At 43.0% G+C, this 20646-nt stretch overlaps 2 protein-coding genes across 2 annotated transcripts; one reads left to right on the forward strand and one right to left on the reverse strand.

The window, feature by feature from the left end:
* Positions 1–8587: 8587 nt before the first annotated feature.
* Positions 8588–9491, reverse strand: LOC101064934 (guanylin-like). The gene is made up of 3 exons (XM_003973033.3): positions 9315–9491; positions 9004–9196; positions 8588–8906 (listed from the first exon to the last, which is right to left on the reverse strand). The coding sequence occupies exons 1-3, from the start codon at positions 9474–9476 to the stop codon at positions 8848–8850; spliced, it is 414 nt and encodes a 137-aa protein (XP_003973082.2). The 5' UTR covers positions 9477–9491; the 3' UTR covers positions 8588–8847.
* Positions 9492–15618: 6127 nt separating this feature from the next.
* On the forward strand, positions 15619–20608 carry nmur3 (neuromedin U receptor 3). The gene is made up of 3 exons (XM_003973034.2): positions 15619–15760; positions 16592–17524; positions 19284–20608. Exons 2-3 carry the CDS (start codon positions 16657–16659, stop codon positions 19700–19702), a joined length of 1287 nt encoding a protein of 428 aa, XP_003973083.2. The 5' UTR covers positions 15619–15760; positions 16592–16656; the 3' UTR covers positions 19703–20608.
* The last annotated feature ends 38 nt before the right edge of the window (positions 20609–20646 follow it).

The raw sequence follows: 20646 nt of genomic DNA on the forward strand, positions 1-20646 counted from the left end.
CTCGGTTCCTGCTCTGCCCCTTTTAAGGTGTTGCCTTAGCAGGGGGGGGGGGGCACTGGGTTGGTCTGACTGGATCCTCTTTTTGACTTTATGACCACAACCAACAAGTGTTTTTTTTTTTTATTACTGATCCGGCCTTTGTTAGAACACGCACAATGCCACCTAATAAATCCTGGCTCTCGTCATTCTCCCACAGGCATTTGACACATTTGTGCCTGATAAGGATGCAGGAACGGGCACCAACGCACGCCACGGCGTGCTAATGATGCAGACCGGAGGATGTGCAGCAATTAAAAAGTCAGTTACTTCCTTAAAATCCTGTATTTGGATTGACGTTGTTTTGTTGGAGCAGGTTGTTCCCATTGAAGGTCAAAAAAGGTCATCTGGTTCCCCTGGATACAAAACATAAACGTCCAGAAGTATTTCAGGTATTCACACAGGTGAAACACAGCTTTTCTGCTTGTGTGCACCAACCACCAGGACACAGGAGCAGCGTTACCTGGTCTTGTTTTGGTTGTGGTTGAGCTTTTTCTTGGTGTTTAAATGGAGAAGATGGAGATCAACCTTTGATCAACCTGAAGCCCTCAAAGATCACGGAGATAGTGGTCAGGGGGGGACAGCTGAAGCCACCATCCAGGGGAGCCCGTGTTACCTGGGTGGAGTCATCACAGTGACCTCACCTGGAACCCCCACCCCCAACACACACCTCAGCACAGCCAAAGGCTGCTCCACCTGAGGAAGTTCACACAGTTGAAGGTGTGTGCAGGTCTGCAGAGGTATGCAGCTCGCTCACTCACTCACTCACTCACTCACTCACTCACTCACTCACTCACTCACTCACTCACAAGCCACTTTAGTTTGTAGTTGTATATCGGCCCCCTGCTGGGCCACATTCAGAGTTCCTGTCTGAGTTCTCTGATTTCTTATCTGACTTGGTCCTTAGAACGGACAAAGTCCTTATCATTGGAGACTTTAATATCCATGTAGACGTTGTAAATGACAGCTTTAGAAATGGCTTCATTTCATTACTTGAGTCAGTTGGTTTCCTCCAGCAGACAAACCAACCAACTCATAGCTTCAACCACTCCCTAGATCTAGTTCTGACTTATGGTGTTGAAGTAGAACATGTGTCAGTGTTCCCTCAGAACCCAGTCCTGTCAGATCATTCATTGATCACTTTCACATTTATGATTAAGGATTCTTCTATGCTCAGAGCACAGTTGTACTATAGCAGATGTCTTTCAGATAATGCTGTAGCTAAGTTGAAGGAAGTGATCACTATGCTAATCCCAGGACCACCGTGTGTTTCCCCAGGGATCAATCATTATAATCTTAGCCCTGCTGAGGTTGACTCTATTGCTGAAGGTGCAGCAACCTCACTGAGAATCACGCTTGATTCTGTTGCCCCCCTGAAAAAGAAAATAGTAAATCAGAGGAGGTGTGCCCCCTGGTATAATTCACATATCAGGACCCTCAAGCAGAAAGTGAGAAGACTAGAAAGGAAGTGGCATTTTTGTAAAATAGACAGCTATCACGTAGCCTGGAAAGATTGTCTATTAGTTTACAGAAAGGCCCTTCGCAAGGCTAGAACAGCTTATTTTTCTTCTTTAATTGAGGAAAATAAGAGCAACCCCAGGTTTCTTTTTGAGTCACAGTGTTTTAGATCCACGTATCCCTTCTTCCCTTAGTGGTGAAGACTTCATGAGCTTCTTCACTGATAAAGTTCTAGCTATCAGAGAGAAAGCTAACCAGGCCATCCCAACAACTGGACCATTACCAGATGTGCTGACTGCGGCAACATACAGGTTCTCCAACGAGCCCTTAAACTCCTTCAGTCCTATATATTTTTCTGAGGTGTCATCGCTAATTCAGAAATCCAAGTCCACCACGTGTCTTTTAGATCCCATCCCAACACACCTGTTGAAGGATGTTTTACCATTGATAGGCAGTCCTATCCTGGACCAGATCAATGGTTCTTTAGTGTCAGGTTATGTACCCCGGTCCTACAAGGTGGCAGTGATTAAGCCGTTGCTTAAAAAAACCATCACTGGATCCTGATGTATTAGCAAATTACAGGCCAATATCCAACCTTCCTTTTATCTCTCAAGTTCTTGAGAAGGTGGTGGTGACTCAGTTACTGGAGCACCTGCAGAGAAACAGCCTGTTTGAGATGTTTCAGTCAGGCTTCAGAGCTCATCACAGCACAGAAACGGCACTTATTAAAGTTACTAATGATCTTCTCATAGTTTCAGATCATGGACTGGTCTCTATGCTGGTTCTGCTGGACCTCAGTGCTGCTTTTGATACAGTTGATCACAGTATCCTGTTACAGAGACTGGAACATGTGATTGGGATTAAAGGGACAGCACTAGACTGGTTTAGATCATACTTATCTGATAGATACCAGTTTGCTCATGTCCATGGTGTTCCCTCCTCATACAGTAGGGTTAGCCATGGAGTTCCTCAAGGTTCTGTACTTGGACCAATCCTTTTCACCTTGTACATGTTTCCCTTAGGGAACGTTATTCGGCAGCATGGGATAAATTTTCATTGTTATGCTGATGACACTCAGCTTTATTTATCCATGAAACCAGAGGAGACAGTGTGAAGCTCCAGACCTGTCTTAAAGACATAAAGTCCTGGATGTCTTCAAATTTCCTCCTCCTTAACTCAGGAAAAACTGAGCTCATGGTGTTTTGTCCTGAACCTCTCAGGGATAGATTAGATCACATGATCACTCTAGATGGTATCTCATTAACATCTAGTCTCTCTGTGAGGAATCTTGGCGTAACCTTTGACCAAAATCTCTCCTTCAACTCACACATTAAAACAGTCTCCAGAAGTGCCTTTTTTCACTTGAACATCACAAAGATCAGGAAACTACTGACGCGGCATGATGCTGAAAAGTTAGTCCATGCATTTGTTACTTCCAGGCTGGACTACTGTAATTCTTTATTATCAGGGTGTCCAAACAACTCTTTAAGAAGCCTCCAGTTGATCCAAAATGCTGCAGCCAGAGTTCTGACAGGTATTGACAAAAGAGATCACATAACTCCTGTAATGGCGTCGCTTCATTGGCTGCCCGTTAAATTTAGAATAATTTTTAAAACCCTTCTTTTGACCTTCAAGGTCCTCAGAGGCCTAGCTCCATCCTACCTGGAGGAGCTAGTGACACCTTACCAGCTCTACTTTTAAGATCAGACTTAAAACCTACCTCTTTGAAAAAGCTTATTGTTACTAATTCTGTAGTTCCAGTTACTACCATAGACAGAAAAATTATCATACTTAGGGGGTCGTCTAATCATTAGGTCACATCTTAGCTATACTGCTATAGGCCGAGGCTGCCGGGGTCCGGAAACATGATCACCTGACAGGCCTCTGTCACCCCACTGGGTCATGGTTTCCTCTCCTCTCCTCTCCTCTCCTCTCCTCTCCTCTCCTCTCCTCTCCTCTCCTCTCCTCTCCTCTCCTCTCCTCTCCTCTCCTCTCCTCTCCTCATCAAGCAGACTAGTTATGTTGATTCCTGTGTGGTTTTTCTGCTCCCCCCCCACCCCCGTATTCATTTACAGGTATCGCCGCCTTCGGAGCTGCATGATGACCTCCAGCCCTGCTGACCTGTTGTATAGTGTATTTTTGTGTGTGTTTCTGTACTCTGTGCCTCTCCTCTCCTCTCCTCTCCTCTCCTCTCCTCTCCTCTCCTCTCCTCTCCTCTCCTCTCCTCTCCTCTCCTCTCCTCTCCTCTCCTCTCTCTTTATCTCCTCTCCTCTCCTCTCCTCTCCTCTCCTCTCCTCTCCTCTCCTCTCCTCTCCTCTCCTCTCCTCTCCTCTCCTCTCCTCTCTCTTTATCTCCTCTCCTCTCTCTTTACCCAGCCCACCCATCAGCAGGAGGGTCCCGACATGAGCCTGGTCCTGCTCAAGGCTTGTCTGGGATCAGGCCCTGGGATACTGGAAAGCGCCTTAAAACAATTTTGATTGTATAAGACGCTATATAAATAAAGATTGATTTGATTTGATTGACTTCCATCAAAGATTGCTTTCTTGGCATCATATGGTTTATAACAAATGCTTTATTCAAAGTTTAAATTTAATTGATACAGTTTTTGATTTTGAAAAGAAAACTATTTACATAAACACACACGCACAATCGTGGTCTTGGAGAGCTGGTGGGAGGTGGGTTGGTGCTGACAGAGCAGCAGCGAGTCGGTTCCGAATTTGCTCTCCCACATCACAGAACGAGCTTTTGCATGATGTCTGTTGAACCTGGCCACCATCATATTCTTCACTGGCTCCCTGTACGGTGTAACCAGGGCTATAGGCCTGGACATACAGGGATAGCCACCATCCCCAACTATACAATATCCCTCAGGTGGGTACAGTCCCTGAACATACAGAGGGCTGTTTCCCAGGACTCGCGCGTCATGGACTGAGCCTGGGTAGCCAGGAAAAATGTCTATAAAAAGGCCCTGGTGGTCACACACTGCTTGCAGCTGGATGGAGTAGAAAAGCTTCCTGTTGAAATAACAGTGAGCATGTGCACCTGGGGACTTGATTCTAATGTGGCACCCATCAATGCTGCCCACCACATTTTGAAGAGCCGGTGATCTGGACAGGCGCTGAAATCCAGCAGCAATATTTGGAATGTCTACCAGACTCGGAAATTTGATGGTCCGATTTTTCAGGGACAGAATTTTGTCTGACATCCTGTGAACAATGTCATAGACTGTGGACTGTGGAATTGAAAATCCCCTTGACACCAGGCGGTAGGAGGTTGTGCTTGCCAGCCAGAAAAGGTAGACTAAAACCTCCACTTCCAGACCCCAGCTATGGTCAAACGGTCAGTTTGGCCACCGTTGACCGAGAGAGACGAAAGCCTGGGCGGAGGTCAGTTTGGCCATCAATGTACATCGCCAGCAATGGAACATGCCTGTTCCCCACACAATAATGTGAGGGGTGCTCGTTCTGTAGGTAAAACAAAGTTGTTTTTTTTAAAGGCAATTTTCGCTGTGCTGTTTGATAAATTAGATAAAATTTCTGATAAATAAGAACCCAATGTGTAGTTTACAATTGTTTTCACTAGGGGTGCAATATGATCATCTTAAAATAACACAACATAAATGTGGAAATCAATCTACCATCAAATGTTTACCCCCCCCTCCCTCACTTACAGTTTGACATTTAGATCTTAGAGCAAAAATTGTCCTTCGGAGTCGTCTGTTCCTCACCAGACGGCGGGATCGCAGCAAAAGAATATTAAAGATATTGAAAACTAGTTCTGGAGCCATTTTGTGATGTAAAATTCCTTTATTACTTATATATATACTTGAGAATGTACCATCATGTCATGGCGCGAAAATGTCACTGGACACTAATTATTTTAGATAATAAGGAAGTGTTATGTTATTATTAATGACATTAATATTTTAATCTATTATTATTATTATATAAAGATAATAATAGGGTAAATTATTGCATTTTCAAAGAAACGACCGCTGAATGTGTTTGGGTATGTTTCGGATGGGTTAAAATAATTAAATGGACCTGGCCACCTTTCCCGGCGACCGTTTCGTTATTATTATGCGACAACATTACGTCATTTTACGTGCGCCGTAGGGTCCGTAGTGTCCGAAAGCTAACTTTGAATTGAGTGCACTACGTAGTTCACTCAATCCATGTCCCCCATGTAGTGAGTAGTGAATAGGGAACGAGTGTGTGGTTTCGGAAACAGCTTCAAATTTCCTCCTCCTTAACTCAGGAAAAACTGAGGTCATGGTGTTTGGTCCTGAACGTCTCTGGGATAGAATAGATCACATGATCACACTAAATCAAATCAAATCAAATCAATCTTTATTTATATAGCGTCTTTTACAATCAAAATTGTTTCAAGGCGCTTTCCAGAATCCCAGGGCCTGACCCCAGACAAGCAACAGTGGCAAGGAAAAACTCCCCTTTAACAGGAAGAAACCTTGAGCAGGACCAGGCTCATGTAGGGGGACCCTCCTGCTGATGGCCAGCTGGGTAAAGAGAGAGGAGAGGAGAGGAGAGGAGAGGAGAGGAGAGGAGAGGAGAGGAGAGGAGAGGAGAGGAGAGGAGAGGAGAGGACGGGCACAGAGCACAGAAACACATACAAAAATACACTATTTATACAAGGGGTCAGCGGGTCAACTCACACATTAAAACAGTCTCTAGAAGTGCCTTTTTTCACCTGAGGAACATCACAAAGATCAGGAAAGTACTGACACGGCATGATGCTGAAAAGTTAGTCCCTGCATTTGTTACTTCCAGGCTGGACTATTGTAATTCTTTATTATCAGGGTGTCCAAACAACTCTTTAAGAAGCCTCCAGCTGATCCAAAATGCTGCAGCCAGAGTTCTGACAGGTATTGACCACAGAGATCACATAACTCCTGTAATGGCGTCTCTTCATTGGCTGCCCGTTAAATTTAGAATAATTTTTAAAATCCTTCTTTTGACCTACAAGGTCCTCAGAGGCCTAGCTCCATCCTACCTGGAGGAGCTAGTGATACCTTATCAGCCCAATAGACCGCTCCGCTCTCAGAATGCTGGTCTACTTGTGGTCCCCAGAGTCTCTAGGGGTAGAATGGGGGGCCGAGCATTTAGCTACCAGGCCCCCCTGCTATGGAACCAGCTCCCTGTCCAGGTACGGGAGGCTGACTCCATCTCTACTTTTAAGATTAGGCTTAAAACCTACCTCTTTGAAAAAGCTTATTGTCACTAATTCTGTAGTTCCAGTTACTATCATAGACAGACAAATTATCATACTTAGGTTATCATTAGGTTAACATCTTAGTTATGCTGCCATAGGCCAAGGCTGCAGGGGTCCAGAAGGGGTCCCCTTCTCCTCTCTCTCTACCCAGCCAGCCATCAGCAGGAGGGTCCCCCTACATGAGCCTGGTCCTGCTCAAGGTTTCTTCCTGTTAAAGGGGAGTTTTTCCTGCCACTGTTGCTTGTCTGGGGTCAGGCCCTGGGATTCTGGAAAGTGACTAGAAACAATTTTGATTGTAACAGACACTATATAAATAAATATATCCCTCCCTCCTTCCCTCCCTCCCTCCCTCCCTCCCTCCCTCACTCACTCACTCACTCACTCACTCACTCACTCACTCACTCACTCACTCACTCACTCACTCACTCACTCACTCACCCTCCTCCTCCAGCTTTTTTATCAGACAACGTCTGGGAAATCTCATGATTGCCTGTCATTGTTCAGCAGCTTCCTCCTTTTATGGTGGGAATCGATGTCTTCATCACGGGAGCGTTTGTCTGGTCAGAGATGAGAATTCCGTGTTTGGGAAGAATCACGCACGTGCGCGTTTGGGTAGAAACACGCATGTGCGTTTTTGGGGAGAAACACATCGTCATGTATTAACTAAATAAATGAACCCAGGGCTCTAAATCTCCGTCTTTTGTGATGTTATCAGCAGGATAATGAAATGATGAAAACATCAAGAGCACATGTGTATCACTGTAAAGCGTAAAACAATTATTGAAAAGGCTTTAGCATCTCGATAACCATCAGCTAGGCTCAGTTTCAGGGTTTGGCTGGGAAATATTTCTCATCAAATATCGGAATTCTGCTGACTGAGGTGACGGGCCCTCAGTGTAGGGGCCCACACCTATAGGTGGCCCACCCTTCGGCACCGCTGCATCTGTGGCCTCAGCCTGATTGATGGTTTTATGAGGATTTGGTGAGCTGGAGCTGGGCTCAACTGTTATTTTTACGTTCTTGTGTTCTAATGTGCTACTAATGTATTTCCATTATCTTCCTTTTTGTCTCATGGCGATGTTTTGTCTCAAAAGACGGAACCTCGGCTCACTCAGGGCAGCTTTCAGGGTTAAAATCCCCTGAAGGGATGTTTCTGTGTGCAGTTTGCTGCCCGAATCAACTGGGATTGGCTCCATCAACCCCCGGCAACCTTGCAGGGGAACAATGACTAGAAGATGAATGATGGGAATGAAACCTGCCCCCCCTGCACACTCAGAGTGCTGAAACCAGTTGGAAATGTCTAAAATAAGTGTTTCCTCACTTAAATACACCCTTGTTCTTCTTTAAAACGACAAGAACAGGTCAGAATTCCTTCCGGAGCTCAGAAGCTGGAATAAGGGGAGGCCACTGATGATACAACCAGCAGCACACCTGACAGACACGCCTGAGTTGTGGCACCCTGCAGTGACGGACCGGTGGCAGGTGAGTACATATATAGATATAGATCTATATGTATAAAGATGATAATATATACCCACGAACTTAGCAAGGCAAGAAAGCAACAGTAACCTCTAGCAGCACACTGGCCTGCGGGGTGGACGATGTAGCCAGAAAAGCTCTACTTGTGTTTAATAACGGGCCAATAGCAGTGAAAGATGAAGGGATGAAACAACCGTAGCAGGAATGGAATTTGATTTATTATGTAATTAAAGTAATTGAGTTGTAATTGAGTGGTTGAGAAACAAAGGGATTAAAATATGCCAATTGTCACGTTTACTGTCGCTAACTAAAAAGTATTCAATGTTAGCATTAACAAAGGGAATTTTGTTGGCCCAAGTATTGAATTAGCACACAACAGCAACATGAATGTTCAACTACAGCTTTTTATTCCAAATAGTATAAAGGAAAATGGTTTAAATAGGGGGACAAAATGGAAGAGAAATGTAACAAACCATCTGAAGTTCAAAAATGAAAGGTTCAATATGCCACAAAGTAACAGTTTGCAAACAAATGAGATAAATGCCTCCATTTGGCAGGTGAAATGTTTGGAATGGAGCCACTGAAGCGTCTATTCTGAGGGCCCAGTCCTTCGTCTTAAGCCATGCGTGGTTGAGCCGGGTTGCCCTAACAGCCAGTGCAGGCGGCAAAGGCGCAGATCTCGCAGAGATCCAAAGGCACCATCGCTGGAAAAAACAAAAACAAGCCCGCGGATCAGATGTGCAGACAGCAACAGCAACTCATGTCTGTCACGTATGAGCTGAATATAAAAGACTGGCTCACCGAGTCTGGTGAGAGATGCCGACGCTCCTCTCTGCCTGCAGACGGGGAGGAACTCCTGCGGCAGCAGCGGGTCGGCGCAGGGCGACCCGGCGCTCGCCCTGAGCCGAGGGCTGGTCGGTCCCGTCAGACCGCTGCCCTGCACCAGCTCTTGGAGCCTCTTGACGGCTTCAAACGAGAAGGTGAGTCCATTTTCCTAGAGAAAGGAAGCAGTTCGTACAAGGCTGAAATCATAAAGGTGCTGACTGTGCAGAGATTAGCAGCAATTTACAATCCAGAACAATAAACATCTCCTGTTCCAGTTTTTCACTCACTTCCACCTCCACGGCTCCAGATCCAGTCCAGCTGAGAGCCAGGACCAAGAGGGCGGTGGTGACAAACGTGGCCTTCATGTCAACACTTGTTTCAGCGGGTGGGGAACCTGTCTGTGTCTGTCGGCGCGCTCTGCTCGCTGTGCCCTTCACCTCCGTCCACATCCTCCCTTTATCCAAGTCTGCGTGACACCTCTGGTCACGTGACCAGCGCTGCTCAAGATGGGAACAAAGTTTTTCTCATGGGTTAATGAATAGTTAATGGTTTTCCGTGGCTGTAAAAGGGAATCCAGCACCTCTCTGATTATGGTTTATGGCTCTTAATGAGGTTCTCTCTCCGTTTTGAGGAACTCATGGTGGCTTTTATTGTGTGAAAGTGTTTGAACAGGCTTGGACCGTGACATCAATGCCATGCCAGCGCTTCATCAGCTGCTCGCAACCTGAAGCGCTGACATAACCAGAGGAACCAGTTAGTTTCGTTTAGGAGTGAAACGTGCACATGCCCGGGCTGTGCCACGGTGTGAGCTTTATAACGAGCTCATTAAAGCAATCCTTCACGCAGAGATTGACCGGTACTGCATCAATATTCCACAGTCCATCTTTAATTATTCACAGAAATGGCGCGCCCATAGAAAATGTCTGTCAACTGAAGAATTCGGGAGGTCACTTTTTAGTCATTAAGGGCCAGGAATTATACAATTTTAATCAATTTCCTGGACGAGGAGAAGGTCACCATGACAAGTCCATAAAGACATACATATAGCAGGCACGCTGTATATCTGTCTTCATAAAATATAAAACCAAATCCGTTGCATACATTTTTGTGGATTACCCCTGAGTCAGGGGGCGTGGTCGTTTGAATCACGCCAGTGATGAGGTTTTCCTGAAAACAGGCTTCCATCCACAGTCAGCAGCCTTAGCTGCGGCGAGAAAAGACACCTTTTTAAGTTAATGGGATTGGCGCCAAGCCCCTGGGAGCCCAGCTGGGAGTGTTAGCGGCACAGTAATAGTGTTGTCGTCATCGTGAAAGGGACTGTATTCACCACACTCTCCTGGACGGTTTACCAATGATGGGAGATGGGAAAGCCTTGAACGTGTCACAATCAGGCAGCACAAGGCTGGACTGTGAGCACAGGTCTCAATAGAGAACCCTCAGCCCAGGTCCACCACCAGGTCCAGGTGATGCCCTCAGGCCCGGCCAGTGTTGCCCCAGTTCCCTCAGAACTCCTGGAACTCCTTAATGAATTAAGACGGACCGACAGTTCCTCACATATGAAAAGGACTAGTTTAGTATCCTTTCTTACGTTGGTGTTGGAAATGATGGATTTGAAAGGTTTGTTTACAGGAAATGTAACTATGAGGCGTTTAGTAATGTCACTCAAAAGGGCAGTAAGTCAGTCAGGTCAGACTAATGGAGGCTCATTAAAGTCCAGAGGTAAATCATCAGCCTGAGTGTGAATAGACTGTTTGGGAAGTGTAATCACCCTCCAGCCCCACTGACAATGAACTCACCTCTTCAGCATAGAGGCTCGAGCCCTTGGCAAGCAAAACAGGCCATAAAATAAATATTTGCGTTTCATGATTTTAAATGAAATAAAGTCAAGCTATTCAACGCACAACCAGCTCAGTTCATGGGACAAGCTGTTGTTCTCATCCACTCGCTCCTTTCGCCTTTCAGCCACCGTCCACGACCCAAAGGCCTTTTATATAAAAGACATTAACGTTTCCTTTGAGCTATATTTGGAGAAATCAAAGAATCCCGTTTACTTTATTGTATCATCTTAATCTCTTCATCTTTAATGGCAGCTGCTGGAGGTGTTAGAAGAAGGCAGCAGTCACGTGCCAGCCGTTCCTTGGTTGGGCCATAAAAGTGGGCCCATAAAAGACTCCTGGACTCAGCACCACCTCCACACTGTCCCCATTATAGCGTCACCACTCAGTTTCCGGTGCAAAGGCGTTGTTTTTATATGAGATGCGTCGAGTCTAATGAACTTTAGACTGTTTCTTACTCTGTGTATCTTGAATATGCGGCGTGTAGCGTGATTAGGTATTTGTTTGGTAAAGCCCAGTGGTAAAAATCATCCCGCAATAAGAGCATCAAAAGATACTTGGTGTACTACAGGTTCCACTGTTTATTTAAACCCTTAAAAGCTATAAATGCTAAAGTGGTTCTTGTTTAAGTAACAAGTGTCAGGTTATTCAGTAATATTAACAGACTTTAACATTTCAGCACCCAGAATTACTCATTATAGTTCCATTTTCTGGCTGAAAGGCAAAAGTAAAGACACTCTTGATTTGCAGAATCAGATGGATAATCAGTTTCTTTTGACATATCTGATCCTATCTTATCCCTTTTGGCAGCGCTACAGTGGTGCCTGGAATCACCTACTACAAAACACTAAAACTAGCCATACGCTGAGGTAAATGATCTAGCCATCCTCATCTGAGTGGCTCAGCTGGACGGCCCTGAACATGCATCAGGATCAGATACAGAGCAGATAATGGGAAATAATGTTTAGGCTGCCTTTGCGTGATAACATCAAGAATATCAGAAATGTTGAAGAAGGAAAATGTTCGAGCAGTTTTTGTCCATGGTGGTCAAAAACAGATGATTCTGGTTTTGTCTGCCTCCCAAAATGCCTCCACGGACTTCCAGGGGTTCTGTGACAACAACAATATTCTCAGGATTGAGTCCACAAAAGAAGAAGTTGGCGATTATATAATCAGCAATCAGGCTCATAAATCATTAAATACATATATTGCTGTGAGGCCGGTTCATTGTTTGCTTGGTGGAATGATAAAATATCTTCTCAGGCATAGAAGGAACCACAACATTAGGATATATAAAATCCGATTCATAAATAACAAACCGTGACCTAACGTTGGAGAAGTCATGAACAATGTAGAGCTTATGACATCGTTAATACATTTATGAAAAAATCTGTTGCTTTAATTGTAAGATGCTTGAAATGCTTGAAAAATACTGATGTGCTGCAGTGTTGCTTTATTTTCTCTTCTAATTTCCATGAGCAGATTAAATCAGTGTAAGTCGTACGTGCACGAAGTCCCACAAAACGTAAAGAGCATAAACTCTGAACAACATTCCAGAAAAGATAACGGCAGGAAGCTCTGATGCCATAAACAATAGTACAGGAAACCATGTACCATCATCTGTATGTATATACACGTATACATGTATGGTCTCCATCTCAACCATAGAAGTTATTTTCAGCTATACCTGGTTATTATTATTATTATTATTATTATTATTGCTATTGTTATTATTATTATTATTATTAGTAGTAGTAGTAGTAGTAGTAGTAGTAGTATTAGTATTGTTATTGTTATTATTACAGGACAAGGACTAGTCAAAGGCCAATGGTGATTGCATTATAAAGATAAGTGGAAGTGCACATAAATCATAATAAGGTATAGAAGGTGGGAGTTTTGTTAGGGTTTAGTTTGAACAGAGCCAGGAAACAGCCAAATCGGTTTCAAAAAAGGTTTATTTTAAACAAAGGAAGCCCCGAACTCTGCGGGGGAAACAATCCTGCATGTTTTGTCACCAAAGGAGGGAGGCATGGTGACCTTGAGCCAAGAACACCAACCGCGAACCTCAAAGAAATAGAGTCGCTGAGTCCTCGTTCACCACAAAACTGGTGGAACGCACAGACGCTGGTGAACAGGAGGCCTAAACAGCCAGTCGACTAGTATTTGACAGCAGGTGGGACTGGTACCAGTGCCAGCTGTGGGAAAGAGGCTCCACCACGCCACCTAGAGACAGAACAGAGCAGCAACAGGGAAGCTGCACCAAAGAACACCAAAACACCCAGGACCCTGACAAGTTCAGTATCAAGCTAATTGAGATAATTCTTCTTTTTTTTACATTCTAGAATTTAAAAAATCTATTATACACTAGTAGAAGCTCACCTACACAACAATGGAAGATAATACAGTATAAGTAGGAAACCGGCGATACAATATGTATTGAGTATCTAAGGATCAGTCTGAGAGAATTGGTGAAGAGAAAAGTAGAAGAGATGCCTCTTTACAGATAAGTTCCTTTGTATCACCACAAAAGGATAAAATTGTAAGAGGAGCAATAGAGGTGGGATTTATATAAGTGGGTCTGGCTGTCGGCTGAGTGCGAAAAGGGAAGACATATTACACCAAGATGCAGCTCAGTCTGCTGTTCTCAGTCATTCGGAATTCATTAAAATGAATTTGGAACGTATTTAACACATTTCACTCTGAATATTAACATCTTAAATGAGTCGATTGGATGCTTATACAATCGTCCATCAAATCATTTGCTAAAGAGAAGAGCAACATTGTGACAGTCAACAAAAAAGGAGGCTTACACTTTACATTTGCTAAAGGGAATGAAATAAGCTCTCATTCGACGAGCTACAACAATCTTATTTGCACTCTGTCGACCTCAGTTTGGGTCTAACATGCTTTGTGCCTCAACAATTCTTCATGGATTCTTCATGGGCTTCATGGTGTCGGATGTTGTGTCCACCATCTTATGGCGTGTTTTCTGGGACACAGATGGAAACAAGTACAATGTGACTATGATACTACTGGTAGAAACTGATAAGACAGCTACAGAAATAAAAGACATTGTTTGAGTAGAAATTGGAATGGACCCTTCCTAAGCATCACTGACTCACTATATATATGATAGACAACATGAAAAGCCCCCACAAGGATGGAGGCTCAGACTACTGCCCACAGTAGCGAGGTGCCCTGTCTGCCCCAGTCATACAGCCATGGTGCCCACAGCCGGACAAGCCTCTGAGAGGGAAAGGATTCCCCTGATGTACTACAAGCTTTCTGGAAGGTTGTTCCTTAAACGATTTTTGTGGGGAGCCAGCGAAGGAGGACTAGCTACCCCACCCAACCACACCACCCTACTTCTGCCTGGAATGGACGGACAGGTGGAGGTACAGAAAGGGGATCCTTCCCTTCTCTTTCTAGGGTCAATGATGGATCTTCCTCAACCACCTTTTTTAGACATTTGCGGTACACCTGATGCTGCCAGTGACACATGCTTGTCTCAAAGGTTAAGTCATACCAGTTAACTAAGTTTGCATAGGTGGTATTCAATGGTTCCGTTAGTCTCTCTATTTGGAGACGCTGGCAATCTTACATGTAAACAAGCACTGAGCTGTGAAATTATGCATTTATCAGACTCAAATCCCATGTGGGGCTGTTCTCCCCTCCTGCTTTGGGGACTATAGATAACTTTGTGACAATCGCTGGCTCTGTGCACCGATGTCTCATTGAAGTGAAAAATACACGACTCCTCTGAGTCCCTGAAATTAGAATGAATACAATTTAATTCCTTTAACAAAATTCCATTGGAGCGCAAGTCTAGTGCCAGCAGCCTTGTCAAGTCCAGCTCCAATAATCGATCAAGTCATTAGTTGTCATTATTAGGAGGGATGGCTGGGGCCACTCGTATTATGCTGCTTGAGGTGAGATTCTTGGACAGCTGCAACTGATGAAAACAAAAGCATTTTTTTGGAATTAACAATTCGATTTAGCATTTCAATTTAGCATTTCGATTTTGATTTAACAATTTGATATAATATTTAGGTTTAGCATTTAGATTTAATATATTGGATATAACATTTAAATTTAATAATTGGATATAACATTTAGATTACCAGTTTGATTCAACATTTGGGTTCACCATTTAGATTTAAAATTTAGCATCTAGATTTAACATCAAAATCCAAAATTGAATACTGTAACATTTAATATTTACATTTAATGGTACTCTTTCTTAACTTTGTTTGATGCTAAATGTGACAGAATGTTGGTGTGAGACACTCATATGTGTGTATTTTAGCAACAAATCCACAGGCATTCTGCAGTGGTCTTAAAACCAACTTTAATTGTTTTGGCCAAGATTCATACTCGGAATCAAAATTGTGCTAAATCAAAGTTACATTCAAACAATATTTACAAAATGTCGAGCTATAGTTAATAGTTAAAAATTCACAATATTCTTACTAAATATTGTCAGAAATGATACCACTTCCTAATGTCAGTGAAGGCTGGAAGGGCATCAAAACTCCTCTAGGGACCGACCCTAGAGGTAAACTCAACTAGTGTCAACGAGTATTCGAGTTTATTCACATTTGTGTCTAGCGCTGTGTTTAATCAGGTGTAGATTAATCCCAATTAATCCTAATTTACAGATGTCCGATTAACTCCAATCACCTACATTCATTGATGCTTTATCTCATCACCGAAACCTAAACCCGGCAAGCGCGTGCGTGCGAGGGGGCGTAACCCCTCCGCCTTCATTCCACCAGAGACCACCAGTCTCTCCCCCAGTTCTGGCTTTTCCAACCGAAACTTTACATTCCTTGTTAATAGTCCGATTTCCGCCGCGTATTTCATCATTTACAAAGGTACAACGCGAGCTGCGAGTGAAGGTGAGTTACTTTATTATCTCAACGACACCGCTGTTATTCGATCATTTACCTTACAATATTATTCGCCTTTGACGCACTCCTAAAATGATGGAAAAAAGTAGACACGAATTTACATATAAATAAACACAATTGTTATAAAATTGTCCGTACAGCTGACGCGAGTCCAATTGTTTCCATCCACTTTGAATTTTAATGTTTATGTCCGGCTTTTGGGCATTTACAGCAGCATTTGCTGCAGAATTTCAACATGTCTGGTGCATCCCCAGTTAAAGGCTGTGTGTGATTATTTCATTTCATTTATAAATCTAACCCTGAATCTGCTAGATGGGGCTGACGTCCGCATAATGTGGTTAATTTCAGTCTCCGGGGGTTGATCGTAGCTCATGCAACAAAACAATCGCACACATTTCTGAAATGTTCCGATAATTGGACCCACCCATTTGTGTTGCAATAATAATAATAATAATAATAATAATAATAATAATAATAATAATAATAATAATGGTTTAACTGTTTTCATCATATTTAGGTATTCTGCTGTGTCATAAGGGACAATTTCCTCTTAATGTTCAAATCCTGGCATTCCAGTCTTTGGTGCTCTTGTATTGTTATGCATTAATATTTCTGAGCTTTCACCTTATTCAACTGGTGCTAAAGGACAAATCTTACCTGTATTCCCATCTTTTGTTTGAAGCAGTGTAGTCAGTCTGCATTGTGGTTTTTTTCTTCCAAGTTTATAACATTTGCTTCAGATTTAGATGGGATTTCTGCAATCTTCAGTGTTGGAGACATCAGAAAGCTGTTAAAATCAGTCTTTTATTCTTCTGACAGGGGGGCTCCAGTGTGGACGAGCAGCAGGAACCAGGGAAGAGCATATTGATTCCTATATCTGTGCCATGACAGCCCAAATGGAAACGGAGGTCTCTTTGCAGGATTCTCTTTCAAATGCATCCAGTCAGTTCCATAACTGCAGTTTCTCAAAAAATACTAGTGCACACACAATACTCGCCAACAGCCAACTCACAGAAGTCAACCTTATTGAAATTCTTGGTCCCAAACGATCTCCTTTTTTCTTCCCAGTTGCCAGTATTTACCTTTTGATCTTCCTCGTCGGCTTGTCTGGAAATTTTCTCACGTGCACAGTGATAGCCAGGCGCAAAAAAATGAGAAACCCCACCAACCTGTACCTTCTCAGCCTAGCTTCATCAGACATCCTTGTGCTTTTGTTTGGGATGCCCCTGGAAATCTACGAACTGTGGCAAAATTATCCGTTCCCTTTTGGGGAGGGCGGCTGTTACTTCAAGACCTTCCTCTTTGAAACAGTGTGCTTTGCCTCCATCCTCAACGTCACCGCTCTAAGTGTTGAAAGGTACATTGCTGTCCTGCACCCTCTTAAAACAAGGTACCTGTCAACCAACCAACACGTCAAACGGGTAATTGCCATCGTCTGGGTGGTGTCGATGATCTGTGCTATCCCCAACACGTCCCTGCATGGCATCTTCTACCTTCCACAAAAAATGGAGGAGTCGGCCATCTGCATGGTGCTGAAGCCCATATGGATCTATAACATGATTATGCAGATCACCACTGTGTGCTTCTTTTTTGTGCCCATGATGGTGATCAGTATGCTGTACCTGGTGATGGGTCTGCATTTAGGAAGAGAAGGACGGCAGTCTGGAAGGAACTTAGAAGGGAACGATGGCAACAATATCCATGGGAAGATTACTGGTAATGGACGGAAGACCCAAGTCAATAAGATGCTTTGTGAGTTTTCTATTCTCATTTCTCTCTCTCCAGGAACTTCAGTTTAATGTCAACGCCAAATTCTACCACCTGTTAGCAAAGCTATATCATGAGAAACAACCTATATGGGTGTCCCTACATCATTACCAAGGCAACCCCGGAGACAGGGCTGTGATGCGTGTCACACTTAAATGATTTAATTGCTTGCCACTGAAAATGTGGACAGTTTGGCTGAATAAAAGGTCATTTTCAAACATTAAAATTGGCTAGTGTCTTAGCATAGCCTTAAATAAACACTATTCTAGGAAAGACCAACATAATATCAGTTGGTTTAGTCCCAATCAATGGCTTTTAGAAAGGAGTTTACCAATGATCACCATGAAAACAGTATTTAGATTCATTTGTTGTTTGTATTTTTAATATTTTCTCTTGTGAAATTGCTTTAGAAGTCTCTCCACCACAGGCTTGATGGTGCTAATCTAAAATTCTGTGCACGTTACACAGCCGCAGAGAGGAATATTGAACCTCAACAAAGCCACTGGGCCTAGAACAATTTCAATTTAGATGGCGTCTAATTCCAGTTTTACATGTAATTTATTGACATCCAAGTCAGAAATCATTAAGCTTTATTACTCATTTATTTCTAAGTACACCTCAAGACATGCTGAACATCTAAGATTCTCAATGATGAAGAGATTAAAGAAAAGAAGATCAAGAAAATGTTTTTAACTATAAATGTGACCTTTTGGAGGCAAGAGACTATTCCAGAATTTGACAATATTGACATTGTGTCTACATTTTTTTCTTAATGAGATCATGAAGAAACATATTGTTAAACATATTACAAAAACATATTTAAAAATGATTCATTTTTAACGAATGTGAGGCTAAAGAGGGGGTTTATAGGCTTTAGAGGAGTTTGGGTGGCTGAATTCTGAGGAACCCAGGACAATTCTCATACTCAGATAATGGCTGTTAAATAATTAAGTTGTTTACATGATGACGTCAATAATATGATATCTCCAGAAATTGGATAATTTTTGGATTTATGTTCAGGTAAAGGGGCCCATTGATTATTTCCTAAATAAGCCAGTCTAGACAGGCCCATGATGCACCACCAAAATGTATTTCATCCCAGGCAAATGTCATCAAAATGTTTGATAAGACAACAGAGCTCTATTCCTCTGAAGGAAATCCCAGCATGCTGACAGAAGCTCTTTGTTCAAAAACAACAGAACTTCATTAACCAGGGCTAAAAAATTTGGAAGCTTTAGTATAAATACCATAAAATAATTGACCAGTAACAAATGCGTCCTAAACTGCCCTTGCGACAGCAGCAACTCTGACTAAAGTTGCATCTCTAAGCTCAAGTTCAGCTCAAGCGTGAATGATGAAGATAAAAAAGTGACACGTAAACAACAATGTGCAGTATCGATGTTTCGCTCCAACAGAGATGATGTCACAATCTTAATGATTGACAATCAAGGTGGGTTTAGCTTCACAATGCTAGTTGATTTTAACAAAATGTGTCTGAACAAAACTCCACTTCAGCCCATCAAACAGGTTCAAAAGTATTATCCAACAAAACACCACACACACACACACACACACACACACACACACACACACACACACACACACACACAATGATGTATTTTGGACATTAACTTTCTCTCTCAAGTATTAATTAAAATCTGTTATTTAGTAAATTTGACCATCAGTAGATTTTTTTTAAATAACAAGACCTGTCTAATGAATGGTCTTCTTTGGCCCGATTTAGCCATGGTGGTTGCAGTCTTCGGAGTCTGCTGGGCGCCCTTCCACATAGAACGGCTCCTGTGGAGTTCCATCAGCCATTGGACGGACTTGATGCACAGCGTTTATCAGTATGTCCACGTTGTGTCGGGTTTCTTCTTCTACCTCAGCTCAGCAGTCAATCCCATTATCTACAGCCTGCTCTCCACACGGTTCAGGGAGAGCTTCCGAGAAATCATGTGCTCCCAGACTGAGTCAAGGATCTCCACTAGGGGCTCACCGCCATTCCTGAAGATCTCGCTGAACCGCTCCGTCTCGGGTTGTAGATCTCAGATCCAGGTTGAGGCCTCCAAGGGTTTAATCCCTTTGCTGTCTGTCAATGTGGCCCAGAATGCAGCTGCTGCCATCCCAACTGCTATTAAAGAAAAAACATCTGAGTTCTGACACTGGCGTTGGATAGCTGAAGAGGTAGACGCCATTTTAAAAGAAGCAGTTTAAAAAACTGTTCATCTGACTCCAGTTTTCATTCATATCTGTTGTTAGAAAGCCATTGTGGCTCCTGGATCATTTGATCCTCATTGCCGTGGTGACCGTGCTGCTTCATGAATGATTGACGTCCTGTTGCCAGGACAGGTGGCCATCTTGTATTGGCGATATTGTTTTCTTTTTATTTAGAAACTGAGCCAAACTGGTGCATGCGATAGCATTGTTTCAAAACCCGCCAGGATAATTAATGCTGCCTTTTAGGAGGACAGGACATTTTAGGAGGACAGGAATTCTGCTTCAGTCTTCCCCTAAATAATGGAGAATAGATTGGGTTTTTCTTTGTCTCAGTAACACGATTGTGTCCACAATCAGTAGTACGAGGCCGTTGAACGTGTTTGATATTTTGAGGGTAGTCGCTTCACCTGTTCTTTGTTGTCCTGGTCATTATTCATGAGCTGTCCCTTCATCAGCAGCAAGTCCAAGAAGAGACTCGGCAGGTTTCATTTCTATTAAATGTTTCATTGTTGATTCTTGGAATGTTCTAAATGTTCCTAAATGTCACATTTGTGGAGTTTAATTGGTTTGGGTGATATGTTTCAGCAGTGCCTCCATAGTTTTCCTCACTGTTTCTTCTGTGTGCGACAATAAGACGTCATGTAATGCTCGATTCAGTATTTTATGAATTAATTGACAAGTACCCGTTTATTTGTTAAAATGCTCATGTTGCTAGGCTGTCAAAAGTGCTGACGTGATTCTCTGTGTATCCCCGGGAGGCTTCTATGAACGGAGCACATCATGTCTGTAGCAATCAAACATTCATTCGTTGTTAAGATGGTGCTTAATGATGCATAAATAAATATTAACACTGCCAAAACATTTGTGTTGATGATTGTAAGGGGTTG

The sequence above is a fragment of the Takifugu rubripes genome, chromosome 19 (assembly GCF_901000725.2).
Source record: "Takifugu rubripes chromosome 19, fTakRub1.2, whole genome shotgun sequence".
Lineage (NCBI taxonomy): Eukaryota > Metazoa > Chordata > Actinopteri > Tetraodontiformes > Tetraodontidae > Takifugu > Takifugu rubripes.